This window comes from Scyliorhinus torazame, chromosome 13 (assembly GCF_047496885.1).
Source record: "Scyliorhinus torazame isolate Kashiwa2021f chromosome 13, sScyTor2.1, whole genome shotgun sequence".
NCBI classification, from domain to species: domain Eukaryota; kingdom Metazoa; phylum Chordata; class Chondrichthyes; order Carcharhiniformes; family Scyliorhinidae; genus Scyliorhinus; species Scyliorhinus torazame.
In genome coordinates this window covers 192,192,117-192,206,113 of record NC_092719.1, presented here as the reverse complement: position 1 = coordinate 192,206,113, position 13,997 = coordinate 192,192,117, and the positions used below count along the sequence as shown (strand labels likewise).

The following is a 13,997-nucleotide window of genomic DNA, read 5'->3' as shown; positions in this document are numbered from 1 at the left end:
CGCCGTGAGGCATCAGGGCTAACCCACTTCGCCACCGTGCTGCCCTCTGTACAACCTTTCCTGAGAAGATAATGCCTTCGTCCCTGGAATTAGTCGAGTGAACCTTCTCTGTCCTGATTCTACTGCAGTTTTGTCTTGTCTTAAATAAGGAGACTAAAACTGTGCTGAGTGCTCTCGATGTGGTCTCACCAATGTCCTGTACAACTGTAGCACAACATCCCTACTTTATATTCCATTCGCCTTGCAGTAGACAACAACAAAATTCCATTTGCCTTATTAATGTCTTTTTATTTCTTTTGTATTATCGTGGTACATCTTATAGTAACATTTAATCTGAAGTGCACACCAGCTGAGTTTGCCTGTTTATCCCCTTTCTGTACAATATAAATAACAGAATTGTTTCATTCAAATTACATCTTCTGGTTATTGTCAGGATGATGGATTGCTTCTCTGAATCAAGAAAAATATTATTCTGTTGACAGGTGGTATGTGTGGGATCAGTGGCAGAATTGGAAGAGCTGAGCGGAATCAAAATTGAAGACCTTCATCGAGAAAGGTGAATCAGATTTTTTTTGAATGTGAACATTATGGATGTTCTGAAATTTTCGTGATGCAGATTTTCTTTGATCATTGTTTGTTATAATACAATCATTGCCCCAACACAAAAACCTACTGAGACCAACTTTGGTCAGCAGGTTTAATGTGTTGTAATTGGATTACTTCTACCTGTTGGCTGACCAATTTCAGCATAATCTTGGCTTAGCCAACAGGTTGTGAGCTGGACCCCCTGTGCAGAGACTGCGGGATACATAGTGTTAGCCATGATGCAGCTGATAGGTTCAAGTCACACTTCAGAGACTTGAGCACAAAGATCGAGACTGACACTCCCAAGGAAATGCCATTTTGTCGAAAGTGCCATCTTTTGGAAGAGATGTCAATCTGATGCCCTGTCTGTTCTTTCAAGTGGAAGTGAAATATCCCTTGATTATATTTTGATTAAGAGCAAGGAGTATCCCCTGGTGTCCTGGCCAATATTTATCCTGCAATTAACGTCACAATACAGATTATTCAATCAATATCACATTGCTGTTTGTGCGACCTTGCTATTTGCAAATTAGCTGCCACATTTCCCTGCATTATAATAGAGAATTAACTTCAAAGTACTTCATGAGCTGTAAAGCACACTGGGTGAAAGGCACTCTGAATGAAAAGGACTATTTAAGTGCAAGCTTTTTCTTAATTCACAAATTGGCTGTACCTTATCCAATGGAGTTAGTGTTCTCAGTATTGGTTTTGGCTTTCTTCCAACACTTGATGAGACCTTAATTAAAGCTGTTCCCATAATGGACCAAGCATCTAGGAAACCAAAATGTGTGCCCATGTATGTGCTGTAAATGGGATAGCCAACAAAAACAACAATCTGGATAGCACTTCTAACATAGTTAACACTAGGGAATTAACACTTGTCCACAAATCATTACATCAACCGCTGAAGGTCAAATGGGACTCGCATCTTCTTTTTCTTTTTCTTTTCTTCTTTAAAGACAAAAACGCAACACTAATTGATGATCAGGTCCTGACTAATGCTAATATATTTATTTACAGGTAGAACGAAACACAGAGGCTGTTAGATATAGCAGTATACTGAGAGTATAAAGATCAAATCAGGGCTTAAATGCTCTTTTAGAATGCATTTCACAGTTTGAGCAGCAAGACTTTCAGAAATAATCTTTCATTGATCTTGGAATGCAATATTTTACACAGACAATGGCAATTTCCAGTTGATCCACAGAAGTTCAGATCTGTTATTTGTAATTGAAAATATAGTCCCTGATAACTGACTTGATTTGTTTCTTGTTATGGCCAGAGGTTTTAGTGAGTTGTTAATGTATAGGTATCTGAATTTTCAACAAAGATTTGTAAAATCTCGAACCTGCAGTTTATTTTTGACTAATTGAAACTTCAGTCCTGCTAGGGTGGCTGAAATGTAAATGCTGAACTGAAAAATTGAGAATTGTGTCAAAGTAAAGTGTACCTATTTTATGCAATTGAATACACTTAAAAATACATTTAGAGGAACCTTGTTCTATATGTAATGTTCTGATTGATTTATATGAGACAGGTCTTGAATGTCATGAAGCAATTTTTCCCATTGGAATATCTGGAACAAGAATAAAGCACTTTTTGAAAGAAACCACAGCTGTTGGATTACCTACTCCAGAAAACAAGCATTGCCACTCCAATCTAAGTTTTCTTTTCAAATGTAATGTGAAGGTTGTCACGAGTATAACTGATGGCAAAAATGAGTTATGTGGGGCAGGAGCAATCTGATATGATGAGTCTACCAAGACAGTCCTGTTGGTGGATTTTGGGAAGGAGTTAGAAGCGGGATTGCGGGGAAGGGGTGGGGGGGTGGGGATTGATGTTGGAAGCTGTGGAAACAAGATCTCCAGAGTAGATGAGATCAGTGACAGTCCTGGAAACTACAGCTTTGTGTTCGGTGGTGGGGTCATGGTCCAGGCAGGGGGAGGAAGTGTCTGAGAGTTGGCGCTCAGCCTCTGCAAGGTAAGTCAGTACGTCAGACAAAACAGTACCAGCCGTTTTGACAGGTTTGATAACAAAGTTATGGCTGGACCTGAGAGAACTGAATGCAGCAAGTTCAGAAGGAGTCAGGTTGGAGTGGGTAAGAGGAACAGAAAAATTGAGGCGGCTGAAGTCACGGCAACAGTTTTCAGTTAAAAGATCAAAAACAGGTGGAAGATCAGAGGGAGTGTAGAGGGAGAATACTGGAGGCGGGTAAAACGATAAGTTGAACGGGGAGGAGGATTCCTGTGCCAAGTGAAAATGGAGACAAAAGAAGAGTTCAGCATCATGCCGAAACAGAATTCATTGAGGTGAGGATGTAAGTTGCTGAAACTGAGTCCTTTGCTGGGTGACAAAACATTTATACATTTTTCTGGGGTATTTTTAGACTAGAAATTTTCCCTTTGTTGCAACATCAGCATTATTTAGGGGTCTAAGTACAGTTGCTCTGTTAGCTAATTGTTGGATGATCATACTGAAGGCCAAACAGCTGTCATGCTATCACTGCTGCTGAATAAGGAGGATTCTATATTTTCATTTTTCATTTTCATATTCAGTACCAACTAAGGGCTCCATCAGGCAACTCCAGAAAGGGCAACATTTGGGCAGTGTAATAGAACTTGATGTTCCTGTGCAAGGGAAAAAGGAAAAAGCATTGAAAATTTAGTTTTGACCCCTATTGGAAAACAGAGTTGATCATTGAGTCAGGCTAGCAGTAGCATTTGCTGTGCTGCTATCTTCATTTAAATAGCCAACTGGATGAACCTCCGGTGATGGCGGGCGGGAGGCAGCCGCGCGTTGGAGGGCTCCCGTTCGGGACGGCATTGTCGGGGGTTATCGCCCGGTCCTAGGGCCAGCGAAGGCAGAAAAAGTCGGGAGACAGCACAGAGGAGGGGAATTTCGAAGACCAGCAGAAAAACGGCCGTGAAAAAAGCGGCTGAAAGTCAGCCGGGGAGTGGAAAAGTCACCGCGGGGTCAGTAAAGAAAATGGAGGCTGGAGCACCAGGGAAGGCCGCAGTGCTTACGGCTGAAGGAATAACTAATGCGGTGGCTGCGGAATTCGAAAGGCAGTTTGCGAAATGCATGGAGACGGTGAGGAAGGAGATGAGGGAGGTTTTGAGTGCGCTGGTGGAGGAGGCGATTTCCCCGGTGATGACGGCGGTGGCGAGCGCAGTGACGGAGGTGCGAGAGCAAGGGGAGGCGCTGAAGGAAGTGGAGGAGACGTTATTGCAGCACGGTGATCAACCTGCCTCGATGGGGAAGGAGATGCGGAAGGTGATTGACATTAACAAGGATCTGCAAGGAAAAATGGAAGACCTGGAAAACAGATCCAGGTGACAGAATTTGAGGATCGTGGGGCTGCCCGAAGCAGTTGAAGGTCCGAAGCCGACTGAGTATTTTGCCGCGATGCTGGCAAAACTATTGGGGAAGGGGGAGGATCCCTCCCGATATGAACTGGATCGGGCTCATCGGTCGTGGAGGCCTGTACCAAAGGCGAGTGAGTCGCCAAGGGCAGTGACTCTGTGCTTCCGTAGGTACAGTGTGAAGGAGAAGGTCCTGAGCTGGGCCAAGCAGAAGCGGGTGGTGCAGTGGGCTGGAGCTGGTATACGTGTATACCAGGACTTTACGGTGGAGCTGGCGAGGAGGCGGGCTGCCTTCAACCGGGTGAAGAGGGCACTGTACATTAGCACGGTGCAGTGCGGCATTGTATATCCAGTGAAGCTGAGGGTGACTTATAAGCTCAGGGACTTTTATTTTGGAACGGCGGAAGCAGCGGAGGAGTTTGCGAAGGCAGAAGGACTGTGGCAGAACTGACAAATTGAGAAATGGTCATGTGCCGATGTAACCTCATGACTGTATTTTCTTCTTTTTTGTTTCACTGCGTGCAGGTGTAGGGGCTAAAGGAGCCAATGTTGTACATATTTGGGCAAGGGAAGGGATGGGACTTTCACTCGAAATGTGGGCTCTTTGGGGTGTAGGTGGATATGCGGGGTGTGTGCAAAAGAGTTGTGAATTGTCTCCAGCTCGGACAGTTGGTAGGATTTCGCAAGCCCAGGCCAGATGGCGGGGGATGAATGTAATGAGACATGAATCCAAGGTCCCGGTTGAGGCCGTACTCATGCGTGCGGAACTTGGCTATCAGTTTCTGCTCAGCAATTCTGCGTTGTAGCGCGTCCTGAAGGCCACCTTGGAGAACGCTTATCCGAAGATCAGAGGCTGAATGCCCCTGACTACTGAAGTGTTCCCCAACTGGAAGGGAACATTCGTGCCTGGCAATTGTCACGCGATGTGCATTCATCCGTTGTCACAGCGTCTGCATGGTCTCGCCAATGTACACATACCTTGGGACATCCTTTCCTGCAGCGTCTGAGGCAGACAACGTTGGCCGAGTTGCAAGAGTATGTACGCCTAGCTAGTGGGTGGTGTTCTCACGCGTAATGGTGGTATCCGTGTTGATGATCTGGCATGGTTGCCATGACGGGGATATGTGGCGTCGTGGTCACTGTTCTCCTGAAGGATGGGTAGTTTGCTGCAAGCAACAATGGCCTGTTTGAGGTTGCGCGGTTGTTTGAAGACAAGTAGTGGGGGGGTGGGGATGGCCTTGGCAAGATGTTCGTCTTCACCGATGACGTGTTAAAGGCTACGAAGAAGATGTCGTAGTTTCTCTGCTCCGGGGAAGTACTGGACGACGAAGGGTACCCTGACGGTTGTGTCCCGTGTTTGTCTTCTGAGGAGGTCGGTGCTGTTTTTTGCTGTGGCGCATTGGAACTGTTGATCGATGAGTGGAGCGCCGTATCGTGTTCTTATGAGGATATCTTTCAGTGCTTGTAGCTGTCTGTTACATTCCTCCTCGTCTGAGCAGATCCTGTGTATACGGAGGGCTTCTTTAATGTGTTTAGGGTGGAAGCTGGAGAAGTGGAGCATCATGAGGTAATCTGTGGGCTTGCGGTAAAGCAAAGTGCTGAGGTGGCCATCCTTGATTGAGATGCGTGTGTCCAAGAAAGCAGCCGATTCAGGAGAGTAGTCCATGGTGAGTCTGATGGTGGGATGGAACTTATCGATGTCATCGTGTAGTCTTCGTAGATTCTTCGCTATGGGTCCAAAGGAAAAAAATGTCATCAATGTATCTGGTACATAACGTCAGTTGAAGGTCCTGTGCGGTGAGGAGGTCTTGTTCAAACTTGTGCATGAACAATAACAATGGTCAGTTTACATTTGGGGAACTGTACCTTATTGCCCTTCTATGCCTTTAGAAATGGGGAAAAATGATTTGTGTAAAAAAACATTTATATCGCACCTTCTTGACTTCAGGATATTCCAAAGTACTTTACAGACAATGAAGCACTTTTGAAGTACAGTCACTGTTGTAATGTTATATTGTGTGATTATATGGTTATTAATGCGTTTCTTGCCAAGTTGTATATATTACTGATTGTTACTTGCCTTTTCTTTCCTTCCAATTGATGCATTTATCACTCTATATTTTGTTCCAGTGTGGATCACATAACAATCCCATCACGCTGTGGGAAAGGTGTACTGAGGCGAGTTTCTGAGGTCTTTGACTGCTGGTTTGAAAGTGGAAGCATGCCATATGCTCAGGTTCACTATCCCTTTGAAAACAGAAGAGAGTTTGAGGACAGCTTCCCAGCAGACTTCATTGCTGAGGGAATTGACCAAACAAGAGGATGGTAAGTCATTTCTGGTGTAGCAATTTTATTGTCTGATCTCATGATTAGTTCCATAAACTTGCTATGGTGTTCATCGTGTTTGACAGATAAACATAGTAATGGATTGAAACTGATAATTCACTGAAGTTGTTTTCTCAGATTTAATATTTAATGCATTGTAGAATCATTCTTAAGTGAGAACCAAATATTTTTCACTCCTTGGGAGTTTCTGCACAACACATTTTCAGGTCAAGTAAAACTTGGTTAATTTCCTCTTATACTGCCATAACATTGTCTTCACCCAACCAAGACTTACAACAGCAATTTTATTGTGCCTGTATGATATTTTTGATTTTTCCTTTCAGCTAACTCAGTGGTCTTCAAGTGAGATTTTACAAAAGTGTGAGACTTGAGTGCTGTGAACCTCTTCCCATTGGAAAATAAGTTGAGACTAGGCCTATCCAAGCAATGTGAAAAACATTAAGTGGTCCCGCAATATATTTTGAAGACTGAAATATTTTTTTTAATAAGTATTTTTATTCTCCATTTTCACATTTTCTTCAGAATTTACACCCCACCAACAAACAGTAAACGGTAACGAATACAATGTCAATCCCCTTATTAACTACAATGATCCCATTCTCTCACCACCCCAAACAACGACCCACCTGACAATATAAGCATCAAATAGAACAAACCCTCCCAAGGTGGGAAAAAAAAGGAATCCGGAATCGCCTATGGTCACCATTGACATATACAGTCCACCCCCCACCCCCCCAATATTCAATGCCATCCAATCCCCAAGAGTACCGTGAATGACATCCATGAATTGTAGACCCCTCCCAGACTCCTCTCCTCCAATTCCTCTTGTAAACTCCTCCCCCCAACCTCGGTTCCTTCCCCCAAACTTTCACCCCGGCTAGACTCACCGAAACCTGTTCGACAAGTCTCCGATGGCCGCAGCCCTCCCCCACCTCACTCCCGTTCACTGGTCTGCTTAAACCACCCGGATCTCCTTCCCCCTTGGCCGGTCCCAGGAAAACCCAAGAAATCCCCTTTAGCACACAACCCCAACATACACGCCCAAGCCCCAAAGAACCATCATTGCAAATGAAAATCCCATCTCTTCCCTTGTCCACAAATATACAGCGTTGACTCATTTAGTACACACACCAAAACGCAGTGAAAAAATAAAGTTACATGAGGCTACATCGGTACACGACCATTTCTCAATTCTGCCACAGTCGTTCTGCCTTCGCAAACTCCTCCGCTGCTTCCGCCGTCCCAAAATATAAGTTCTTGGATTAGTAGGTCACCCTCAACTTAACTGGATATACTATGCCGCACTGCACCTTGCTGATGTACAGTGCCTTCTTCACCCGGCTGAAGGCAGCCTGCCTCCTCGCCAGCTCCACCGTAAAGGCCTGGTATATGCGTATGCCAGCACCAGCCCACTGCACCACCCGCTTCTGCTTTGCCCAGCACAAGACTTTCTCCTTCACGCTGTACCTGCGGAAACACAGAGTTACTACTCTTGGTGGCTCAGTCGCCTTTGGTATAGGCCTCCACGACCAATGAGCCCGATCCAGGCATATCGGGAGGGATCGTCCCCCTCCCGCAATAGCTTCGCCAACATCGTGGCAAAATACTCAGTCGGCCTCGGTCCTTGCACCCCTTCGGGCAAACCTACAATCCTCAGGTTCTGTCGCCTGGATCTGTTTTCCAGGTCTTCCATTTTGGCTCGCAGACCCTTGTTGGTCTCTATCACCTACCGCAACTCCTTCCCCATCGAGGTGAGTTGATCACTGTGCTGCCATAATGCCTCTTTCACTTCCTTCAGTGTTTCACCTTGCTCCCGCACCTCCGCCGCTGCGCTTGATACCACCGCCCTCACCGGGGTAATCGCCTCCTCCACCAGCACTTTCAGTACCGCCCCCATCTCCTTCTTCATCGCTTCCATGTGTTTTGTGAACTGTTTTTCAAGTTCCACAGCCATCACCTTGGTCATTTCTTCTGCTGTGAGCGATGTGGCCTCCCCTGGTGTTCCAGCCTCCGCTTTCCTTACAGTTCCTGCGCTGACTTTCACTCCCCGGCAGTCTTTCATTAACCCCCTTTTTCACAGCCATTTTTCTCCCAAACTTGGACATTTTTCCTCCCTGTGCCTTCTTACAGCCTTTTCCGCCTCGTTGTGTCTGGGACCGGGCGTTAAAACATCAAAATTCCTATTCCCGAGCGGGAGCCCTCCAGTGTGCGGCTGCCTCCCGCCCGCCGTCACCGGAAGTCCCCGCCGTACCCGGAACTCCTTGAAGACTGAAATTGAACAAGAGATGCGATAAATGAATCCCATATTTTGAGTTAATCATCTTTATTGGCGTCACAAGTAGGCTTACATTAACACTGCAATGAAGTTACTGTGAAAATCCCCTAGTCGCCACACTCCGGCGCTTGTTTGGGTACACTGAGGGAGAATTCAGAACGTTCAATTTGCCTAACTGCATGTCTTTCGGGCCTTGTGGGAGGAAACCAGAGCACCTGGAGGAAACCCACGCAGGCATGGGGAGAATGTGCAGACTCTGCACAGACAGTAACCAAGCTGGGAATTGAACCCCGGGTCCCTGACGCTGTGAAGCCACAGTACTACCAAAGCGCTAAAGTTAAGTAACTTAGAAAGTATTCTTTAGAATTTCTGTTTACCGTCTCATTTTGTAAGCTTGAACAGATGACTACAGTGAGTGGTGAAATATTTTCTTCCTCTGAAGATACTGCAATTTGTAAAGTGTTAGGACTCTGTGGAGGCCAATGACTTTTAAAAAGAGGTGAATTTCCCAGCAATTGATGGTAATTACCAAAGGACAAGATTTCACATTTTAAGACTTTTGCTCTAACAAGCAACGAAAGTCTCAAACATAACAGGTTACGAACACACCAAACTAAAGTAAAGGTACTTTTGCATTAACTAACTAACGCAATCAAGACATGTTTTAACAGTCCTTTTCGCTGTGCGCAGAACTTTTGGCAGATGTGTCATGCGCAGAACAAGTCCAAAATCATTCCTGGCTCTCCAGCATGCCCATTTCTCCCTGCCATGCTAGGTCAAAACCTCCCAGTGTTTTCATTCCACTCAGTCTAACCTTCCAGACCTGACTTTCACCAGCAAGGCCCATATCAACAACTCTTTATTCCTTAAATTTCTCTTTCGAGCAGTGATCGAACTCTCTCAAGTATCCTGCTGGGTTACCAACACAAAACAGTCCTCCTCTGTTCTTCACAGCATGAAATGTTTTGCTTCTCCACACAGAAGTGATTGCTTTATCCCTCTCCCTACGCTTCACAAAACAGCTGCCCCTTTACTGTGAGTCACTGTGGAAAGATATGATAAGTGCCACTTGATATTTCTCTCTCATGGCCAGAAGATTTGCATGGACCTGTGTCTGAGTGTTTAGTACGCCCTCATCATCCCCTTTCAAGAATGTCCTGTTTAATTTCAAATTAAAGAAATTTTAAAAAATATAACCATTTTGTAAAGTTCAGCATTCGTAACAAAAGGAAAATATTGTTTAGAAAGATGTTTAATAGGGGATTGGGTGCACTTCCTTCATTTAATGAACTGCTAAAAAAAATAAGTAACATTGTCCTTGCTTAAAATGTTTATACCTATGAATTTTTAGCAGATTAGCTTCTTCTATATGTAAACTTTTTCCTCCTCTCATTGGTAGAAGTATTGTCTCTGCAGCTTTTTTACAGTAATTGCTTTTGAGTAAAATTGCACACTTGTAGGATATTTAAAAATTCCTAAATGTAATAAAGGGGGTCGGTTAGCTCAGTTGGCTGAACGGCTGATTCGTGATGCGGAGTGATGCCAACAGTGCAGGTTCAATTCTTGTAGCGACTGAAGTTATTCAGGTGTGGTGGCCCTCAGGTTAAATCACCACCAGTTCTCAAAGGGGAGAGCACCCTATGGTTCTCTTGAGACTGTGGCGATATTTACATTTTGTTGTAATATGTGTGAGTCTATTAATAATTAGTCATTTGGACTTCCGGGTGCGGCGATGACCAGCTGAGTCGCACGTTTCGGCAGCTCCCTGTGAAACGGACTTTTGGGCTCTTGATAGGAGCCCCAACGGCAATTTTAACGGCTGAAAACACCGTGCGGTAAACCAGAAGGGTGTTCCCCCTGGACACGGATGGAAAAAGGAGAGGAAAGTGGCCGGATTGCAGCGGATCCTTTGGAACAACGGCAAGGAAGGCAAGCAGAAACCAAGATGGCGTCGGAAGGTGGCAGTTTCATATGGGGCCCTGAACAACAAGAGTTTTTGAAACGCTGCGTGGAGGAGATAAAAAAGGAAATGAAGAAAGAGTTGTTGGCCCCGATATTACAGGCGATTGAAGGGCTGAAAGAGGAACAAAAGACCCAGGAGCAGGAGCTTCGGGTCGTGAAGGCGAAAGCAGCAGAGAATGAAAACGACATACAGGGCCTGGTGGTGAAGTCGGAGATACAGGAGGCACACCAGAAACGATCTGTGGAGAGGTTGGAGGCACTGGAAAATAACGCAAGGAGGAACAACTTGAGGATTCTTGGCCTTCCTGAAGGTGTGGAGGGGGCGGACGTCGGGGCATATGTGAGCACGATGCTGCACTCGTTAATGGGAGTGGAGGCCCCGACGGGTCCGTTGGAGGTGGAGGGAGCATACCGAGTTATGGTGCGAGGATCGAGAACAGGAGAAGCTCCCAGAGCCATAGTGGTGAGATTTCTCCGTTTTAAGGATCGAGAAATGGTCCTTAGATGGGCGAAGAAAACTCGGTGTAGTAAATGGGAGAACGCGGTGATCCGCGTCTATCAAGATTGGAGTGCGGAGGTGGCGAGAAGGAGGGCGAGCTTTAATCGGGCCAAAGCGGTACTTCACAAAAAAAAGATAAAGTTTGGAATGCTGCAACCGGCAAAACTGTGGGTCACATATCAAGGGAGGCACCACTACTTTGAGACGGCGGATGAAGCGTGGACTTTTATTGTAGAAGAAAAATTGGAATGATTGGACTACGAAAATGAACGTTTGGACAAAGTGGTGGGACGAGTGGGGGGGGGGGGCGAAGAGGGATTGTATGATTAATCCTGCGGTATGGTAACTTTTCTTTCTCCCACAGGTGGTGATGGGGGGAGGTGGGGAGGGAGAGGAGATGGGGCGTTGGCCATGGGAGGCGGGGCCGAGGGAGAGGCGCGGGCTTGGTTCCCGCGCTATGATAATTATGGCGGGAATAGAGAAGCAGGAAGGAGGGGGCGCCGCACGGGGCGAGCCGTGATCACGGGGGGAAGCCGAGGTCAGCCAGAGTTTGCTGACTTCTGGGAGCAACATGGGGGGAGTAATTACGCTAGCGGGGGGGGGGGGGGGAGGGGGGAATTACTGGGTTGCTGCTGCTGGGGAAAGGGGGGAGTGGGTACGGGAAAGGATGGGCGGGGGGGCACCGTCTGGGAGAAATACAGCCCTGTGGGAACTGGGCGAGAAGCTGGAAAAAGATGATGGCTAACCGGCAAGGGGGGGGGGGTGGGAAGCCCCCCAACTCGGCTGATCACGTGGAACGTGAGGGGGCTTAACGGGCCGATAAAGAGGGCATGAGTACTCGCACACCTTAAGAAACTTAAAGCAGATGTGGTCATGTTACAGGAAACGCACCTGAAACTGATAGATCAGGTTAGGTTGCGCAAAGGATGGGTAGGGCAGGTGTTCCATTCGGGGCTGGATGCGAAAAACAGGGGGGTGGCTATATTAGTGGGGAAGCGGGTAATGTTCGAGGCAAAGACTATAGTGGCGGATAACGGGGGCAGATACGTGATGGTGAGTGGCAAATTACAGGGAGAGATGGTGGTGTTGGTAAACGTGTATGCCCCGAATTGGGACGATGCCAATTTTATGAGGCGAATGCTAGGACGCATCCCAGACCTAGAGACCGGAAAGCTGATAATGGGGGGAGACTTTAACACTGTGTTGGAACCAAGGCTGGATAGGTCGAAGTCCAGGACTGGTAGGAGGCCGGCAGCAGCCAAGGTGCTCAAGGATTTTATGGAGCAGATGGGAGGGGTGGACCCGTGGAGATTCAGTAGACCTAGGAGTAAGGAGTTCTCGTTTTTCTCCTATGTCCATAAAGTCTATTCACGCATAGACTTTTTTGTGTTGGGTAGGGCATTGATCCCGAGGGTGAGGGGAACGGAATATACGGCTATAGCCATTTCGGATCATGCCCCACACTGGGTAGACTTGGAGATAGGGGAGGAAACAAGAGGGCATCCACCCTGGAGAATGGACATGGGACTAATGGCGGATGAGGGGGTGTGCTTAAGGGTGAGGGGATGCATTGAAAAGTACTTGGAACTCAATGACAATGGGGAGGTTCAGGTGGGAGTGGTCTGGGAGGCGTTGAAGGCGGTGGTTAGGGGGGAGCTGATATCAATAAGGACACATAAAGGGAAGCAGGAGAGTAAGGAACGGGAGCGGTTGTTGCAAGAACTTTTGAGGGTGGACAGACAGTATGCGGAAGCACCGGAGGAGGGACTGTATAGGGAAAGGCAAAGGCTGCATGTGGAATTTGACTTGCTGACCACAGGCACTGCAGAGGCACAATGGAGGAAGGCGCAGGGTGTACAGTATGAATATGGAGAGAAGGCGAGCAGATTGCTGGCACACCAATTGAGGAAAAGGGGAGCAGCGAGGGAAATAGGGGGGGTGAGAGACGAAGATGGAGAGACGGAGCGGGGAGCGGAGAGAGTGAATGAAGTGTTTAAGACATTTTATAAAAAATTGTATGAAGCTCAACCCCCGGATGGGAGGGAGAGAATGATGGAGTTTTTGGATCGGCTGGAAATTCCCAAGGTGGAAGAGCAGGATAGGATGGGATTGGGAGCACAGATCACGGTAGAGGAAGTGGTGAAAGGAATTAGGAACATGCAGACGGGAAAGGCCCCGGGACCGGACGGATTCCCAGTTGAATTTTACAGAAAATATTTGGACTTGCTCGCCCCGCTACTGACGAGGACCTTCAACGAGGCAAAGGAAAGGGGACAACTGCCCCCGACTATATCAGAAGCAACGATATCGCTTCTTTTAAAGAAGGAAAAGGATCCGCTACAATGCGGGTCCTACAGACCTATCTCCCTCCTCAATGTAGATGCCAAGGTCTTGGCCAAGGTAATGGCAATGAGAATAGAGGAATGTGTCCCGGGGGTGGTTCATGAGGACCAAACTGGGTTTGTGAAGGGGAGACAGCTGAACACGAACATACGGAGGTTGTTAGGGGTAATGATGATGGCCCCACCAGAGGGTGAAACGGAGATAGTAGTGGCGATGGATGCCGAGAAAGCATTTGATAGAGTGGAGTGGGATTATCTGTGGGAGGTGTTGAGGAGATTTGGGTTCGGAGAGGGGTATGTTAGATGGGTGCAGCTGTTGTATAGGGCCCCAGTGGCGAGTGTGGTCACGAATGGACGGGGATCGGCATATTTTCGGCTCCATAGAGGGACAAGGCAGGGATGTCCTCTGTCCCCATTACTGTTTGCACTGGCGATTGAGCCCCTGGCGATAGCGCTGAGAGGTTCCAAGGGATGGAGGGGAATACTTAGGGGAGGAGAAGAACACCGGGTATCTTTATATGCGGATGATCTGCTACTATATGTGGCGGATCCAGCGGAGGGGATGCCAGAAATAATGCGGATACTTGGGGAGTTTGGGGATTTTTCAGGGTATAAATTGAACATGG

General features: G+C 47.0%; 1 protein-coding gene across 2 annotated transcripts in view; it reads left to right on the top strand.

The window, feature by feature from the left end:
* iars1 (isoleucyl-tRNA synthetase 1) overlaps positions 1 to 13,997 on the top strand; it is a 330,949-nt gene that overhangs the window by 180,117 nt on the left and 136,835 nt on the right. For both annotated transcript variants that reach the window (XM_072472632.1, XM_072472633.1), the window contains exons 15-16: positions 483 to 556; positions 6,078 to 6,272. In XM_072472632.1, coding sequence (XP_072328733.1) covers positions 483 to 556; positions 6,078 to 6,272 — 269 coding nt within the window. The remainder of the gene's footprint in view (positions 1 to 482; positions 557 to 6,077; positions 6,273 to 13,997) is intronic.